This window comes from Drosophila eugracilis, unplaced genomic scaffold (genome assembly GCF_018153835.1).
Source record: "Drosophila eugracilis isolate 14026-0451.02 unplaced genomic scaffold, ASM1815383v1 contig_75, whole genome shotgun sequence".
NCBI classification, from domain to species: Eukaryota; Metazoa; Arthropoda; class Insecta; order Diptera; family Drosophilidae; genus Drosophila; species Drosophila eugracilis.
Window position 1 is genome coordinate 2036202 of NW_024573645.1, and position 17560 is coordinate 2053761.

A 17560-nucleotide genomic window follows, 5' to 3' on the forward strand; every position below is an offset into this window, starting at 1 on the left:
TTTTTATATTTATTGGAATTTCTTTTAACATCGATTTCTATTGACTTATCGTCTTTTTCCCACCACTATATGAGATGGTCACTCTGATGCCAGTTTATAGAAATTTTTTAACGTTTCGGTCGTAAGTCGGCGGGTAACTGTAGAAAAGTAGTGGCTAGTGCAAATCGCGACAGAACGAAATGCGGCAGCAAATAGATAACTAATTGAATCGCAATTACCGTGCGAAACCAGGCAGTGTGGCGCCTCAAAGTTTTTAATTTAGGAAATAAGCCCCCCAAGAGTTCTAGTTTTTGAGGGAAATTTCCCATAGGAATTCCCCTGCCTGGCGACTGTCAAAAATATATGTTAAATTTTTAAGTGAATCGTGCTTTAGTTGAAAAAAAAAAACAGGAAAACTGGCTACCAGCGATAAATTGTCCACTTTTTTTGTGGGCATGGATGATGAGGAGGAAGAGGAGGTCACGGATCTGAAGCTGCAATTGTTCCACAATACAGTACGCGAGCACATTGTAAGTGGCTCTTATTTTTGTTCTATCTTCATCCCCTTTCCACCTAACTTTCCACCCCACTACCTAACCAAAAACAACAACAAATCAGGGCGCAGCTGTCCCTTTGTTATTCTTCTAACTGTACATGTGGCTTGGCTTAATATGTTCTTGAATTACATTACAAACACTTTGCCATTTAATAAAAACAGTTCAGCTGGACGTCTCAAGAAATTTATTTGTTTATGGTTTTCTTATCGGTTTCGAACTACACTAGTCAGCATTTTTAGCGCCTGCGTTTGGGTTTTGTATATGTATATAAATATCGGGGGAGGAAGTGGAGGCGATAGCGACCGTCCACTCTCTTCTTGCACTTTCTATTTGGGTTGCGAAAATTATCACGCAGACACACGAAAAGATACCCACACGGACACCTGTTGTTAATCAGAAAGTTAAAACATAATCGAAGATTCGAAGATTGGTAAAAATGATAGATAGTTAAAGTAAATTAAAGAGGGAGTGAGTTTTAAATTTAAATTTAATCGCATGTACAGCATACAAACTATCGGTTACTCAGTTGATAAAATTGTTTTATTCAGCTAATTAATCATTAAAAGATATAATTTCTACGATAATCATAATTTAATAAACGAAAATATATTTATATGGCATATTTATAAAGATAAATCTAATAACAAAAACTTAACTACAAAGGTTCTTAAAACAATGGTGACTAAGTCCTTATCGGTGCAATGTACATAAAGATATAAGATAATGTAAGAATCAGGTGCAGTCTGCGCCCTCCTACTACAGATCACATTACATCAGTTTTAACAATAAAACACTCAAGTTAATTGGTCCATAGAGCTTCCAATGCTATATTGATTCCTACTAAAGTTAATGTATTGATTTGATATTAGAAGAATGAGAGGGAAACTAGAAGTAAAAAAAATCGATAGGTTAAACAATGAACTTCATTTAATCCATACCAATTACCATAAAATACACTAAAGAAGAGTTCAGCGGTCAGAACTTACAAGGCAAATCGAAAATTAAACGGTTGAAAGAAAAAAAAAGCAACAAGTGAAAGTGTTTCACTTGAGCTACTATTTATAGAAATTTTTTGGGCGTGTAATAACCGAAACCAGAGATTTATGTAAACAACAAAGTGCAGCATATAAAAACAGAAATATTCATTAGATTGCGCAAGGCATTAATTTCCTTTTGTGAAAACATTTGGTAAAGTGTAGACCAGACTACATTTGTAGACCAAATTTCAAGTGCACGGCTAGTGGTCACGATTCTATTTCGTCTGGGACTTTGAAAGTGTCTGCTGTCGCGACCAGCTGTTGGATTTTGTTTAAACAATGGCAGACAAGGCGTTAAATACAATTGAAACTGTTTGAGCTTGCATAGGTTGTTTTTTTTTCCTTTGTGTTTGCCACCGGTGACTTTTCCCTCTATAAATACACATTTCTTCTATTGAAAAACACTCTGTATAGGATGGTTTGGCTTAGTGGAACTGTGGAACTGGTCCAGGAAATGGAAACCGGTTCTGTTAGTTGGTTCTGGTTGCATCGCGTCGCAGTGCCGAAAATTGAATAATTCGTCGTCGAATGTGGGTCAACCGCCCGAGTACGTGACGTTGTGGGATCCGCCCAATGCGAATCCATATAATATGTATTTAAATGTAAACAAGCCAAAGCACTTATAAATTATTCAGGAATCTAAAACCAAAACCACTACTAGCTAAGGGAGGTTGTGATTGCAGAATGGGGAAAATTACTTGAGTACTGGTTATGTAACACTAGACTTATGTTCTAAGTTATTTTCTATAGAGTCTTTATCAAGACAAACAGAGTCAAAAGCCCGGTTAATGCAGTTCCTCTATTTCCCAACGCCCTCGTTAGAAAACACATTTCACTTCGAGTAATTAAAACAATTGGGGCGACTCATATCTAGTGTCTGACTTCGGTTCAGACAGTTGCTTCTATTCTAAGAAGGTTTAAAAACTTATTCAGACTTTTGAAGTGAAACACAAAAATAGTAGACAATAGTAGACTTATGTTTATAAATGTTCATGTTAAAGGGGAACTATTAAACTTTATCAATAAGTTAAGCTTAAACCATCCAATATACCCCAGTTCCGTACAACTATTGGGTATAGAAAAAATATAAATATTTTGCAGCCCATTCACCGGCAAAGTTGTCTAGAAAACAAGCCAAAACCCGTCCGACGGGGAAACCTCCCGCCTCCTCCTTTTGGCCACTATGTCGTCGTTTTCGCCTGCTTCTTGGTGCATTTTGGGCGTTGCTGCTATATTTAGCCAAGTCGTCGTCGTCGTCCACATTTAATGGGCGTGTTGTTGTATCCCCCACGAGTTCATGTCAAGTCATTGACTCGCCGCTGTTCACCTACGACGATATCTCAGTGCGGCTAATTCCGAGGCAAGAGATCGTTTAGTTTGGCCAAATCGTTTGGAGCGTGACAAATGCGGCTTGTTGCACAGTGCACTTGCACGTTTTCCCAGCTTACAAGCACTAAACTAAGCTTGAAGATCGCTGGCTTCAATTTGTTGTCATTCAAGAATTCCTGATGCACATACATATATACTATAGGTACTAAGATGCTCATATCACTTGGTATTCGTCGACTACGTATTTCAAGTTCAACACGTCACAGTCTATAAAGTACAGTGCATTTCATAACAGAAGGACAGAAAGCAGGTCAAATTAAATGTACTTATATAAGAGTTTAATGACAAATTAAAACCTCACCATACAATCATTAAATTTCCAATAAAAACTCTTTTAGCTTTAACATGTCGGAATGTCCAGATAGTTTTCTTATAACCTTCCAGTTTTGACTTCGAGTGTATACATTTTTCCACGATCTACACTGGGATTCTAAAAATAAACAACGCCACCGCACACTGTTGATAGCGAGCGATTTACGTCTCTATATTTAATTTTAAATATTTAACAATATTTCTGGCGGACTGGCAAAGAAAACTGTTTAAATATTGACAAGGATATATAAAGAGCTTAAATAAGGTCACTTAAAGTAGCAAGATAAAAGATTGGAGTTTTAAAATGAAAGATAAAGATAATTTGATTTAATTGATCTGATCAAATGCAGGCAGAATGAAGTTAAAAGTTAATTGAAATTCGCGTTGTATAACGCTTAAGAGTACCTCACAGATACCAGTGAAAAAATCTCGAATACCAAACAAAGAATAACAAAACAAAGCAGGGACGTGAGTATAAATTAATTGTTTATTTCTCTCTCTACTTTTTTTTTTCGTCAGCTAGAACATGAAAAGTATCTTTAGTTAATGATTTATTTGTGTGCCTAGACTTTTGTGTGACTATCTATTTGTGCTTTGTTTTGTTTTCGGTTTTCACATAACCACAACAGCGCAGATATGACGTGTGCCATATGATTGGCATCTATTTCGTGGCCATAAATATATAGATGACCAACAGTTCGTGGGTCCAATGTTTGGATAATCACCGATGCAGATTCAGATTTCGTTTAACAATCAAGTGGCCGGATAATCATATAGTGTTTGAGTTGCTGACATTCATTGGGCTTTAAATGACCGCTATCGGTGTAGTTGCTATCAAATGTTTCGGGTTTTGTCGTCGGCCACTGATAAGATTTCTATTTGACCTTTGCACGCAGACGAAAAGTAGCTATATGGGCTCAATTGGTGGTCATAATTAATCATTGATTGCTTTGTGTTTATGGTGATATATTTTCACAGGTTGTAAGTACTTTCAATGGTTTTATTAAGAGGCATGTTCTTAATTCAATAGAACTTATTTTAAAAATACATTCAACCGGAAACTGAAAACATATGTACCCTTGTCGTCGTCTACACACAAAAGGTTGAAATCATTGTGGCAATAGTTTTGGAGATAAGACCCTGAAGCACTTGAATTCCCAGACTTTGACACTTCATTGAATCACATAAAACTATCAGCGCAGCTAAATTAATACAGATCTTTCTAATTTAGTCTTTTGAAAATGTTTGTAGCTAATATACACACAGTTGGTTGCAAACAGAATCAGAAATATTTATAAAACAAAGGAAAAAGTAATGCGTGGGTGTCTCTGTTTACTTTTTGACATTTGTTTAAACACAAGAAAATGTGGGGAAATGTGTTATGAAACCAACAATAAAACATAACAAAGCATCAGTTGCAGGGGTACAGGGGTATTGAATTAAATTTTTGGCAAGAAAAATTAAAACCAACACGTCTATATTTACCTTGGTTTCAATATTCATTTCGTAAAAGCAGCTAAGTAAATAGAGGAATATAAAATCCCTCAAAAATGACGCAAAAAAGTAATCAAATAACTCAACTTAATTAAAAAACGCACATTTCTGTGTAGCTGTATTAAAACAAAGCAAATGGGTAATACCCAAGATGCAGGTGTTTCTCTTCAACTTAAAGATTGCTTCTCCGATAAATAAAGCTTATTCTTAGCTAACTTGTTGTGGCTTCTTTTCAGATATTCCTGCTACTGATCATCTTGCTGTACTTCAGCTCTTATGTGGTTGTCTCACGTTTTCGGCGCCGCGACCGTGACGATCTCTATTCGAATGACGAGGATGAGGTGCTGGTCTATCGCATAAGGTAAGGTATTCCAGTGGTCAACAACCTGTACCGCTGCTAATTGCCGAGTCACTTGAGTTGCACATTCGCAGTAATGAATGGTTTATTTTTTGTTTACACACAACCCCACAGCTTTTGGCTATGCACATTCACACTGGCCGTTGCCGAAGGGGCTGCCATGCTGCTGCCCGTTTCTATAGCCAGCAACGAGGTGCTGCTCTTGTATCCCAACAGTTACTATGTGAAATGGCTAAACAGTTCCCTTATACAAGGTAAGTACTTAGCAAAGGGGCACTTCCCCCTTACATTGAATTTTTCTATCAAAGAAACTTCCTTTTAATCCATGTATTTTATTCCTAAATAGGACTGTGGAACCATGTATTTCTGTTCTCCAATCTGTCACTGTTCATCTTCCTGCCATTCGTTTATTTGTTCTCCGAGTCCACGGGATTCGTGGGCCACAAGAAGGGCATTCTGCCGCGCGTCTACGAAACCTTTACAGTATTCATGCTGATGGCCGTTATTGTCCTGGTACTAACTGCTGTCCTAAGTGCAGTCTTTGGCATTGAAAAGTTTCAATTCTTTTGGTTTCTAAGTGAGTAATGGTAATACTATATGTACGTCTGCGGAAGAGAGCAATTTCAATGTCAATTGCGATTCCCAGCCCGTGACAAGCCCATCCCCGAAATGGGTTTGGTTATAGTTTACAATGCATTTCTAATTTCCGCTTTTTATGCTTCACAGATTTAGGCAGTGTTCACCTGCCGTTTCTTTATTCCTGTGTCTCTTTTCTGGGCGTGATGCTGATGCTGAGTAAGTATAATATGTATAACTAACTTAATGAAAATGTTTTAAGCCTCGTCCTCCAACTGCTTAATGAACTTGTCAATGTAGGCCAGCTGTTTAGGATTATGTTCACGTGCCTGGGCCACGCTCTCCTCAAACTTGTCGTCTTGTTTCAAGCGCTTATAAGCATTGGCCTGGTAAAGCAAGGCACGCAGATTGGACTTTTCCAGCTTCTCTAGCACGTACTGGCAATCCTGGAGAGCGCGTTTGTAGTTTCGGAGTCTGTAAAATAGAATAATTGGACACATTTGTGGTATTCTTTATCTCTAAAAACTCACTTGATATAGCACAAGGCACGGTTGTTGTACGTAATAGCGCTATCCTTGATTTTTATAATAGCCTTGCCGTAGTGTAGAATGGCTTTTTCGTATTTTTGATCGCGAAAAGCTTCGTTTCCCTGGCTAAAAAGAATTTTATATTTAATAACAATAAGTTTAGAAATCCACTGTACTTACATTCTTTGTGACTCAGCCTCATACTCGGCTTTGGCACGTGCCTCTGCACGATCATTAGCATCCCGCTCCACTTGTTCCATAAAACTCTGCTGGTTCATGGTCTTGATGTTCTTCTCAGTCTCCTCCTCAGTAGATTTCTTATTGATCAATGTGCGATTTTGGCGCACCTTGAGACGGACATTATCCACGTCCAGGTTGTCAAAGTTGATTTTCTCCTTGACACCACCAACTGCGCCTTCCGCTGCATCGTCTTCAAGAGGCTTTTCATTTTTCAATATACTATCGATCTTTGCAAGAGTAGCCTCAAATTCAGCGAAATCATCGACATCCTTGGTGTTCAAATTGCAGTTCTGGAAAGTTGCCTTGAGTTGGTCGATATCTTTACCTTCTTCACTTGCCATTTTAATGGTTTAAAAGATACAAATGTAGTCGAGTTACTGGCTGGAATGATTAGGCTCTGACTGTTTAGAAAAGACTAGTAGTTCTAAGTTTACTAAGATGTCATAGAAACAGAAACTAGTTTTAAATTTAAATGTAGTAACCATGGAAATTCTCTTGTTTGCTTGCAGTTTGCACCCCCTACGGCTTTGTGCGTCTGTTTGGCGTTGTTAACCAGGTGCTGGTGCGACCCATGCTGCTGCGCGACGTTAACGAGGAGTTCAGCGCCTTCTACATGGAGGAGGCAAGTGTGAAGCGAAAGCTGGCCCACATCGAGCTGCATAATGTTAGCATCTCAGATGCTGCCAACGGCGGTCGACTGGGAAATGGGATTGGACCGGGACGTGGCCGCACCTTCTTTCCGCAGCCGCTGTTACAGCAGTCGCAGGCACATCTCTACCAGCGCAAGGCGATGGGCTCTGACGTGGGTGAGCTTAACGAGAGACTGAGAGTGCTGGATTCTGAGCGCAAGGAACTGGACAAGCTGCGCAAGTCTAGCACCTTTCAGAGAACCTTTGTCTATCCGCTGGCCATGCTGTTGCTGCTCTTTTGCACAGGTGTCACCATTCTGTTGGTGGTGCAGAACACCCTGGAGCTGCTTATAGGCATCAAGGCACTTCCGCTTAGCACTAGAGTAAGTTTAATAAATTTTAGAGTTTTGTAAATGATAGAGTATTAATTTCGTTATTTATATTTAGCAATTTACGTTGGGCATCTCATCGCTCTCGAAGCTGGGGCCATTTGGTGCCGGCCTGGAGGTTTGTCTAATATTCTACTTGGGCGCCACCTCAGTAGTGGGCTTCTACAGCATGCCCTTCATGCGAAACGTCTGCCCCAAGCGGCGCCAGACATCACTGCCACAACTAATGCTAAACTGTGGCTTCATGCTGGTTTTGTCCTCGGCGCTGCCGCTTCTCAGCAGGATCATAGGTAAGCAGTAACAAATTACTTATGTAATATATATTTTAAAATAAATGTTGTGTTCCTTTTAGGCATCACGAACTTTGACCTGCTGGGCGACTTTGGGGCCATCGAGTGGCTTGGCAACTTCCAAATTGTACTGCTCTACAATTTGGTTTTTGGAACCACAACGGCCCTGTGTCTGGCCAACAAGTTCACGGCCACTGTGCGCCGGGAACTCAGAGCCCGGTTAGTGGAGAACTATGTGCTCTTTACTAACTACATGAGCTTCATCAACTGATATTGGCGCAAGCGACACGACAATGCGTTTTATGTACACCAACATCTAGTGAGATGCCTTGTCGAGTCGCCGCTAAAGAGCCTAACAAGTTTCTATACCAAGTATCGTAATCTTAGTCGTAAGAGCAGTCGCAATACCACCGCTAGTCGCAAGGCAAACGAAATGAACTGTTGAGAAATAAGCAAACCATGGGAGATGGGCAGCTGAAACATATATAATATACCTTTACATATGTTATATGATCACGTTTAGTTGTGCAGAACTGATACTAATATTTAAATGTTGCGCTGTTAACTGTTGTGCTTAATTGTTGTACTTTATATACAGAGTCCTCCAAGGGGACCAGCATATCACCATGCCGCCAGTTAATCTGTGGCACTTGTGTACCAAGATATATGTATACGCAGAAATCTCGCCAATAATTAACGTGTAAATAGAGAATGCTATAGTGCAACATAAGCCACAGTCAACCGTTTGCAGTAGACGTAGACTAGAGTTTCATGTATTTCACTCAATTTCTTGTCGTTCCAAGTCAAGTGTTGAATCCCATTTCATACATGTTTTTCGCTATTTATCAATGTATTTTCGAGTTTATTATATAAGATTTTAACAATGTTCCTTAAGTAGCGCATCGACTAAGGCGCCTTCATTTCATTTTACTGCATACTCAAATCTGTAACCCAATATTCACATGATCACACAATAACAAGCGTCTAAAACTTATGTGATAAAATATAATAAACAAAGCATTTTACTAAATTAACAAGCATTTCATGGCTTTTTACTTACGCGCTATTGCTTTCCTGCCGTTTTACTGAAAGATTATCTCGTTTTACTTTTATTTCAGTTTAACTTCGCTCTTCCTTTTGGCTTGAATGCCTCAGCACTGAGGATAGGCTTCAGTGTTGAAGGAAACTACCTACAATGTTGCTGTGATTTACTGACTTAAAATACAAGATAAAAGAAGCTATAAGAATAAATAAAGAGTTTAAGTAATAATATTTTCATGATGTTTATTTAAAAACTTCAAATTACAATAAAACAAAATACAAAACTTATTTAACACTTTAAAATTCTTTTTCACCACTCGCCAATTCTATTGCGATAACTCACCACACTAGTGACGGCCATCGAACGATATATAGACCGGCAACTATCGCACATTGTGCCCATCTCTAGTTTTTCGCTCATCTCCATTTTTGTAGCATTTTTTGTGTGGTGTGGTGGCGTCTTATTGTCAGATTATTAGATTTTAATTGAATTAAACGCAAGAATAAAGCGATGCTGAGCCGCAAGAGACGGGCGAGCAGCATATCCAGTCGACAGGACGAGGATCCGTTGCAGCTAGACGACTCGACGCCCGAGCAGTCGCCGGTGCAGCAGACAACGACACAATCGGCGCGAAAAAAGCGCCGTCTCGATCCCACAGAACTATGCCAGCAGTTGTACGATTCCATTAGAAATATCAAGAAGGAGGATGGATCCATGCTTTGTGACACTTTTATTCGGGTTCCGAAGCGTCGGCAGGAGCCTTCCTACTATGACGTGGTGGTGAATCCCATCGATCTGCTCAAGGTGCAGCAGAAACTGAAAACAGACTCATACGACGATCTGGATGATCTAATGGCAGACCTGGAGCTACTCATTGGGAATGCGAAGGCTTTTTATAAATCCGACAGCTTCGAGTATCAAGATGCGGTATCCTTGTGGCAGCAAATCCAGTCGCAGAGGCAGCGTATCATGGAGGCCAACGGATTAGCGGAGGAGGAGCCGCGTGCTCGACGCATTTCGCGGCAGGTGCGCCGCATGACTACCAGCACGGAACCGGGTGGCGACGGAGCAGCTGATGACGAGTACAATCAGTACGAGGAGCTCTTCGCCTCAGTTATGACTGCCTCAGATCCTGTGGGCGACCGGGCCATGCACCGTATGTTTCAATTGCTTCCCTCAAAGAAGATCTACCCTGACTACTATGATGTCATTGAGCATCCCATTGATCTGCGGCTGATTGCGACCAAAATCCAAATGAACGCATACTCCTCGCTAGTGGAGATGGAGCGGGATTTGCTGCAGATGACGAAGAACGCATGCCTATTCAATGAACCCGGTTCTCAGATCTACAAGGACGCCAAGGCCCTAAAACGCATCTTTACGCAGAGGCGTATTGAGCTAGAGACGGGCAAGGGCAAGCTCGCTAAGAGGATCAAAAGTCTTTCGAGTGCGGCAATTGCGGGTAAGGATTACAGCTTTAAGAATGTTTACCCTATTCTACATGTTTACTTTTTCTAGCACTAAAAGAAGAGGTAGACAGCTCGGACGACGAGGAGACTAGCAAAAAGGGAGAGGGACCCATGTGGGCATTATTCGATCATTTATATAACGCACCAGGAACTTCAGAGCATCCTGGTGTGACTGGTCCCCCTTTGGGCAACTCCCTTTGGAAACTGCCAGTGCGCCGCTTTCATCCGGAATACTTTGAGTTAATCAAACGACCGATATCCATGAGCCAGATCCACACAAAGCTGAAGAAGGGAGACTATGCGAACATCAGTGATCTCACGGCCGATTTGTATCTCATGCTGGACAATGCCAAAAAGGCGTTTCCGCTTTCCCATCGCACACACAAAGATGCTTTGAAAATGCTAAAGCTTATGAACGCAAAGCTAGTGGAGGAATCCCTGGAGGAGGGTAGCGATCTAGATGAGGAAGAAGCAGACGAGATGGACGCAGAGGTATTTACGCCTAGCTCGCAGCCGGAAAAGCGCAAACCGGGCAGGCCGCGTATCAACTCTAATTCCAACTCGAATGCCTCCCATACGCCAAACAACTCGAACTCACCCAAATCCAATCGTATTGCCATTAATGCGGCAATTAAGAAGAAGATTCTAAGCATACAAAAATATCTGGTGGACTATTCTTTGGGGAATCGGCGACCTATCGAGATGTTTATGGAGAAGCCGCCACGTAAGATTTATCCGGACTACTACGATATCATCCAGAATCCTATTGACATGAACACCATTGAGCACAACATACGCACCGATCGTTATGCCGCCGTAGAGGACGTGGTATCCGACTACCGACTTATGTTTTCCAATTGCCGGCAGTATAACGAGGAAGGTTCTAACATATACGAGGACGCTAACATCTTGGAACGAGCCCTTAACGAAAAGCTCAAGGAGTTTCCAGGTCTGTCAGAGGGCAAAAAAACCCAGCAAAAGTACAACAAAGTGGGCAGGAAGTTAAAAACAGCTCTGATCACTGATCGCCTGTGGCAGTTCTATGAAACTGTAAAGGAGTATCAGGAACCGAAGGGCAAGAGGCAGCTATCGCTGATATTTACCAAACTGCCGTCAAAGAACGAATATCCGGACTACTATGACATCATTAAAGAACCAATTGACATGGACCGGATAGCTCAAAAACTAAAACAGGGCGCTTACGAGAGTTTAGATGACTTGGCTGCTGATTTTCTGCTGATGTTGGAGAATGCCTGCAAATACAACGAACCAGACTCGCAGATATACAAAGACGCTCTGGTTCTACAGCAGTTGACACTGCAGCTGAAGCAACAGCTACGCACCGAGCGCGATTCACTTCCTGATGTTCCTCTGGCTGTTCAGGAACTATTCCTTTCCCTGTTCACTACTCTTTACAATCACCAGGACGAAGAGGGTCGTTGCTACTCCGATTCCCTGGCTGAACTGCCTGAGTACGATGAGATAGGTGAAGGACCCAAGGTGCGCGGCATATCACTAGATCTTGTGAAGCGAAGGTTGGACAAGGGAGCTTACAAGCGGCTTGATATATACCAGGAGGATATATTCGCCTGTTTGGAGCGTGCAAGAAAATTATCGCGCACAGATTCAGATATTTTTCAGGTGGGTAGACAAACATATCATAAATGAAATTCTATAATAACCATAAACCATATTCTTTCAGGACTCTATCGAACTGCAAACCTACTTCATCCGAAAGCGGGACGAGTTATGCAAGGATACACTAAGCTCACCTGCTCTAAGCTTTACTCTTGAGCGCCTTCTAGCTGATGTAGAGGTTAGTCGACAGCAGAAGGTGCAACAGGAAGAACAGGATCAGGAGCAGGACAAGGAGAAGGATGAGTTCAACGCCGCCAAGGGGGAGAGCATGACTATAAACCAACAGGTATTTTCCCCCGGCGATTACGTGTACGTGCAAATGCCGGAAAACAAGATTCCTTCCATATGCTGCATTGAGCGCCTGTGGACGTCTCCTACTAACGAGAAGCTAATGCAGGCTTCGATCTTTGTGCGTCCACACGAAACCTACCATGTAACCACTCGAAAGTTCCTCGAAAAGGAAGTGTTCAAGAGCAGTCTTTCGCAAACTATTTCAATGGACAAGGTGCTGGGAATGTGCTATGTGATGAATATAAAGGATTATATTAAGATGCGGCCGGACAGACTGCCCGAAAAGGATGTCTTCGTCTGCGAATCTCGCTACAACATCCATGGTCGTTGTTTTAAGAAGCTGAAAAGCTGGCCGCCGATTCGCGAAGGCAGCTCTGTAAAATTTGTTCCGCGTGAGCAGCCATTGGAGCTAAAGCGAGTGATGTCCGTGTTTAAAGAGCGTTTGGAGAAGCATAAAGGAGAACTGGAGGAGCTGAAACTCCAAGAGACCCTGGTCGAGAAGGAGAAGCCAAATGTGTCTTGCGATCCACCGCAAAATTCTGAGAGCACCAGCACATACTACCAGCAGTACAACACGGTCTGTAGCGGGGCCATAAAAACTGGGGACTTCGTATATGTAGCCACCCAAACAGGAAAACAGTCGGTGGCTCAGGTGCATCAGATCTGGGAGGAAAATGGTAAATCCTACTTTAAGGGTCCATGGTTGCTCCCCCCCAGCGAGACGACTCCTGGCTTGGGAAAGCAATTCTTCCGCCAGGAACTGTTGCTGAGCACCGTCGAAGAGGTCAGCCCGGTAGTGGGTATTGTGGGTCGTTGCGCCGTCCTTGAATATGCCGAATTTATCACCTCACGGCCCACGGAGATATCGGAAAGCGATGTGTATATTTGTGACTCCGTCTACGACGAGCTGAAGAAGGCTCTCCGAAAGCTGTCTCCCGGCAATATGCGCAAGTTTAAGCATAGTCCTGCCGTTACCGAAGATGAGATATTCTATTTTAAAACTCCTATTAAGCCCTCCAAGGACGTTAAGAACGAGTTGAACGAGCTAGCCATGTTGGAGGATTCAATGGATGGGGATACTCCCTCGCTAAGTTCAGATATTGCGGCAATGTCTTCGCCGGCTCCTTCAGTGAACTCCACACCACTGACCTCCAAATTTAAGGCAGCAAAATCGGCCAAGAAATGTCTTACCGGTTACATTCTCTACTCTAGTGAAGTAAGGAAAGGTAAGAAGGCACCTTACTATGTACGAATAACATTTATTAATTTAACATTTTCTTTTTTAGGCATTTGCCAGAGTAATCCGGAAGCCACTTTTGGCGACATATCCCGCATGGTGGGCACCGAATGGAAGAATCTCCCGGCCAGCGTGAAGCAAAGCTGGGAGGATCGGGCCAGCCGTCAGAACGAGGAGACAGCGGCCATGCGCCGTGAGTTAGACGACGCTCAAAACAGCGCCAGCCCCTTGCCTCAGATGTCACAGGATGCCTTCGGCCAGGTGCTAACCTTCGAGTGTCAGTGGGACAAGTGCGATTTTCAATTCGAGGAACTGGGCGATTGCACGGAACATTGCATGTCTGATGCCACTGGTCATATTCAGCGCCATCCACAGGCGGGCGTAGAGATGGAGTATGTCTGCCTGTGGCGCAACTGCCCGCGGATAAAGAAATCAATCCAGGCCTTTCCAAATGTTCTTCGCCTTATCAAGCACGTGCGCGAAGTTCATCTTAGCAAGTGTGGCAAGTCCGTGTCTATGGCAGATCGTAGTAAGAACTTTGTGCCGCGTCGCCAAAAGAATGCCCCACTGGCCACAACGGTTCCCATTCCTCCCAGCCTTGCGCAATCGCCGCGCGCACCAAGCAATCTCGAGGCAGTTCAGCTCCAGCAACAACAACAGCAGCATAATGTGCACCAATTGCAACAGCAACAGATCGTCTTAGGACCTCCGCCAGAGCCAATGTTCGTCACAGTGCCACCGCGTACCACTCGCGTCATACACTCAGAGGCGTACATTAAATACATAGAAAGCCTGCACACGGGTAGCCACTTGAACGTGGCCACCTGTAACAACAACTGGCGGCGGGCACTAACGCATGTCACACCGGCACAAGTCGTGGCCAAGGCGCCACTACCTGAGCAATGGATCGGACCAAATCTCCGTGACCAAGGCAATGTGGTGCAGGCTTTATGCCACCTTCGCAATTTTATGGTCGACGACGTACTTCAAATACGGCGGAGCTGCAACTAGCTAATCGTAATATTTTAAGCCCAAAGTGTTTCGAGTTCCATGTTTATAAACAAAAGAAACAAATTACAAAACATGTTTGTATTAACTAAGCAGACCGCATTTTTTTGTTTTGCCCGATTTCAGTGTTTTTATGATTTTTTGTTCCAATATTTTATCGGTTTTGGGTTATATTTTTGTCAAATCAAATCCCACAACAGAAAGGGACTGGGCCCATCACTTTCGCACTGGTCAAAACGTTACCATTTTTATGAAAAAAAATCGGCATTTTTAATAATCATCCTTTTTTTTCGAAAAATGCCAAAATTTGTACATCTTAATCTGTTTATGCAGTTCGACTAGGAATTATAAAACAAACTCAACGAGATATGACATTCTATATTCAGACCACTATTGACTTAGCTGTGGACACCTTGAGGAGGAAAATAGGAGAAACCAATGTTCTTTTTTTTTATGGATGGCTAAAAAACAACTTTTAACGAGTTTTTTGCCAAAATATATATATTATTTTCATTTATTCGGATTGGACATAAATGAAATCTTTAGTGCCACACATTCAAAGTATGCATGTAGCACAGTATGTAATTAATTTTAAACGTTTTGTAACCGTTTATTCCCTCTCAATGTCACGTATCCGCCCCTGTGTTCGCATATGTTGTTTGTTATCAGTTTATCGTGGCGGTGACGTCATGGCAACGCTAGGTTTGGTTTATTTTTCGTGGGTTTTGTTTTGCTCCTCCGATACGACAACAAACCGGTTCCCAAGCATAGAGTCACCCAGTTATTTTGTGGTGCTTATCTAATTGGCCTGCTCAGCGGTGCTCAGTGCCTCTCAGTGGCGCTCATTTTTCCCATAAGCCTATAATTAAATTCCATATGCCATCGAGTTCGGGAATCTGACTACGAAAAAATCAGTCGTATTTCGGCGCTTGCAGATTACAGACGCTATTTATCAGATACCCAAGTATTAGCAACCAAAGGATCAATTATGTCGGAGGGCGAATCGAAGTTTGGTTTTAAGGATATGGAGAAGGCTCTGGAGACTTTGAAGTTGCTGGAGAGCCATGATATGCAGTACCGCAAGTTGACAGTACGAGGTTTGCTAGGCAGGGCCAAGAGAGTCCTAACAAGTAAGTTCTCCTGGAGAAAGAAGCCTCCGTTCCAGGACTAACTCTTTGTATTTTAGTGACCAAAGCAGAGGATAAGCTGAAGAACATCAATGCAGCCATTGGTGTCTTTGAGAAGTGGCTGGAGGAGAATGGTGGTGGAGCTTCCAGTAAGAATGCCAAGACCGACAGCGAGGACAAGGTGGAGACTGTGCCAGGACTGGGATTCAAGGACAAGGTAGCTGCGGAGGCGACACTGAGGTAAGAGTCCAGGTCATCTTCGCTGGCATGCAAATGAGCTGGAGACCTTCAGCCCAGGCAACCAGCGACGACGACAACGTCAAATGATGTCATGGCACAGTTTTAGAGTGTCGAACTCGGAAGTCTCATTAAGTTGATAGAGCGGGCAGTACGCTCTTCCTATTTGTTGCTCTCCCTATTGGATGTATATTAGGGTGGATCGATTATGTTAATCTGTAAACTTGATATATTGTTTAACATAACATATCGACTTAAGTAATTAATCAGACATTTTCATTAATTTCTTTGATTTCCAAAGATTTTGATATATGTATCTTCTTTGGAATGCTCTTCAAAAGTAAACAATCTGAAAATAGTTTTCTATTTATTGTTAAGGAATTTATTTATATATTTATATAAATTCCTTAACTTTTATCTACTTATAACTAAAATACTTTTTAGATATATCATATACCTTAACAATTTTAAACTGAATGAATTTTAACAAGCGATCCACCCCAATATTTACATGACTATATCGCCGCATTCCGCAGTTTGCCTGTATCCAAAATATTTATATATGCATCTCAATTTGTAGCATTTTGGCTGAGCGAGATCCGGACTACCAGAGGTTGGCTATCAAGGGATTGATTGGGAGCTCTAAGCGTGTGTTATCCGGCACCAAGAACGAGGACAAGATCACTGCCATTAAGGAGGGAGTCCAGGTGCTGGAGGATTTCCTGGAGAAGTTCGAGGCAGAAAACCGAATCAAAGACAATCGCGCCTATCTACCACTTGCAGTGGTGACCAAGCTGCCAGATCCCAAGGATGAGTTGGCCAGCGAATTCTTGGAAGCCTATGGCGGCTCCAAGGCCAAGGGCAACTACAAGCACCTGCGAACCATGTTCCCGAAGGCGGATGATAAGACCAGCTGGGACATTGTACGCAACCGTCAGTTGACCAAGTTGCTGGAACAGATCAAGAGCGAGGAGGCTAAGCTCTTCGATGCGGAAACTGGAGAACCCACTGATCTCCACCTGCAGCTGATCCACTGGGCCTACAGTCCACAGCCGGACAAGCTGAAGCAATACATTGAAAAGCTGGCCAAGAAGTCACCGGAGAAGCGCAAGGCGGAGAGCAGCAGTAGTGCCAACGATTCCAGTAGCACTAGCCAGGATTCCGACGAGGAAGATAAGCCCAAAAAGAAGAAGAAGAAGGAGGAGTGAATCGGGAATAATTGAAAACAACACTCTGCTGCCATTTGATTAACGAACAGAAACGGTTCATACATCCCTGTTTCCGGTTTCCAACCGATTCAATTTGGTGGAAATTTAACAATTTTGGTTTTAACGTTATTTTGAAGAACCGAAATTGAATCGATTCCTAACTTGCCAAATTACAATGGGTTTCGAAATCGGAAACACGGTTAATAGTTTATTTAAGTAACTCAACCTCAACGCAGATCTACGATTAGTGGTGGACACATATTTGTTATTTTTTGGTATCCCCCCTATATACACAGATATATATATTTATGTATGTATACATAGGCGTTTAGATATGCTATATGTAAATATCGTATAATACCATTTGTTGTTTGTCGTTCTGATGAGCCTAGTCCTTGGAATCAATAACCCTATATGGTAGTGTCACATAAAAAGTCGTGAAAAATGTGCCTCGAAATGTTTGACAATTTTTTACTGAGAAAAATAAAAGTACATGAAACCATCTTGTCAGCTGTATTTGTGATTA

General features: G+C 42.2%; 4 protein-coding genes across 5 annotated transcripts; 3 read left to right on the forward strand and 1 right to left on the reverse strand.

The window, feature by feature from the left end:
* Window positions 1-101: 101 nt before the first annotated feature.
* On the forward strand, window positions 102-8988 carry LOC108117529 (protein Lilipod). Of its 2 annotated transcripts, XM_017230027.2 has the most exons (9): window positions 102-509; window positions 5005-5129; window positions 5241-5380; window positions 5473-5703; window positions 5853-5921; window positions 6979-7481; window positions 7546-7777; window positions 7840-7996; window positions 8896-8988. In XM_017230027.2, exons 1-9 carry the CDS (start codon window positions 435-437, stop codon window positions 8921-8923), a joined length of 1560 nt encoding a protein of 519 aa, XP_017085516.1. In that variant the 5' UTR covers window positions 102-434; the 3' UTR covers window positions 8924-8988. The 2 variants fall into 2 exon arrangements, with proteins under 2 accessions (XP_017085516.1, XP_017085515.1); XM_017230026.2 differs by lacking the exon at window positions 8896-8988 and having other exon boundaries at window positions 103-509; window positions 7840-8817.
* On the reverse strand, window positions 5853-6893 carry LOC108117530 (tetratricopeptide repeat protein 12). The gene is made up of 3 exons (XM_017230028.2): window positions 6410-6893; window positions 6233-6355; window positions 5853-6176 (listed from the first exon to the last, which is right to left on the reverse strand). The coding sequence occupies exons 1-3, from the start codon at window positions 6808-6810 to the stop codon at window positions 5960-5962; spliced, it is 741 nt and encodes a 246-aa protein (XP_017085517.1). The 5' UTR covers window positions 6811-6893; the 3' UTR covers window positions 5853-5959.
* A 262-nt stretch (window positions 8989-9250) lies between the features above and the next one.
* Window positions 9251-14554, forward strand: LOC108117541 (protein polybromo-1). Its single transcript, XM_017230046.2, has 4 exons — window positions 9251-10281; window positions 10338-11929; window positions 11991-13443; window positions 13504-14554. The coding sequence occupies exons 1-4, from the start codon at window positions 9330-9332 to the stop codon at window positions 14463-14465; spliced, it is 4959 nt and encodes a 1652-aa protein (XP_017085535.2). The 5' UTR covers window positions 9251-9329; the 3' UTR covers window positions 14466-14554.
* An 813-nt stretch (window positions 14555-15367) lies between these two features.
* On the forward strand, window positions 15368-17536 carry LOC108117555. The gene is made up of 3 exons (XM_017230064.2): window positions 15368-15592; window positions 15649-15829; window positions 16407-17536. The coding sequence occupies exons 1-3, from the start codon at window positions 15451-15453 to the stop codon at window positions 17032-17034; spliced, it is 951 nt and encodes a 316-aa protein (XP_017085553.1). The 5' UTR covers window positions 15368-15450; the 3' UTR covers window positions 17035-17536.
* The last annotated feature ends 24 nt before the right edge of the window (window positions 17537-17560 follow it).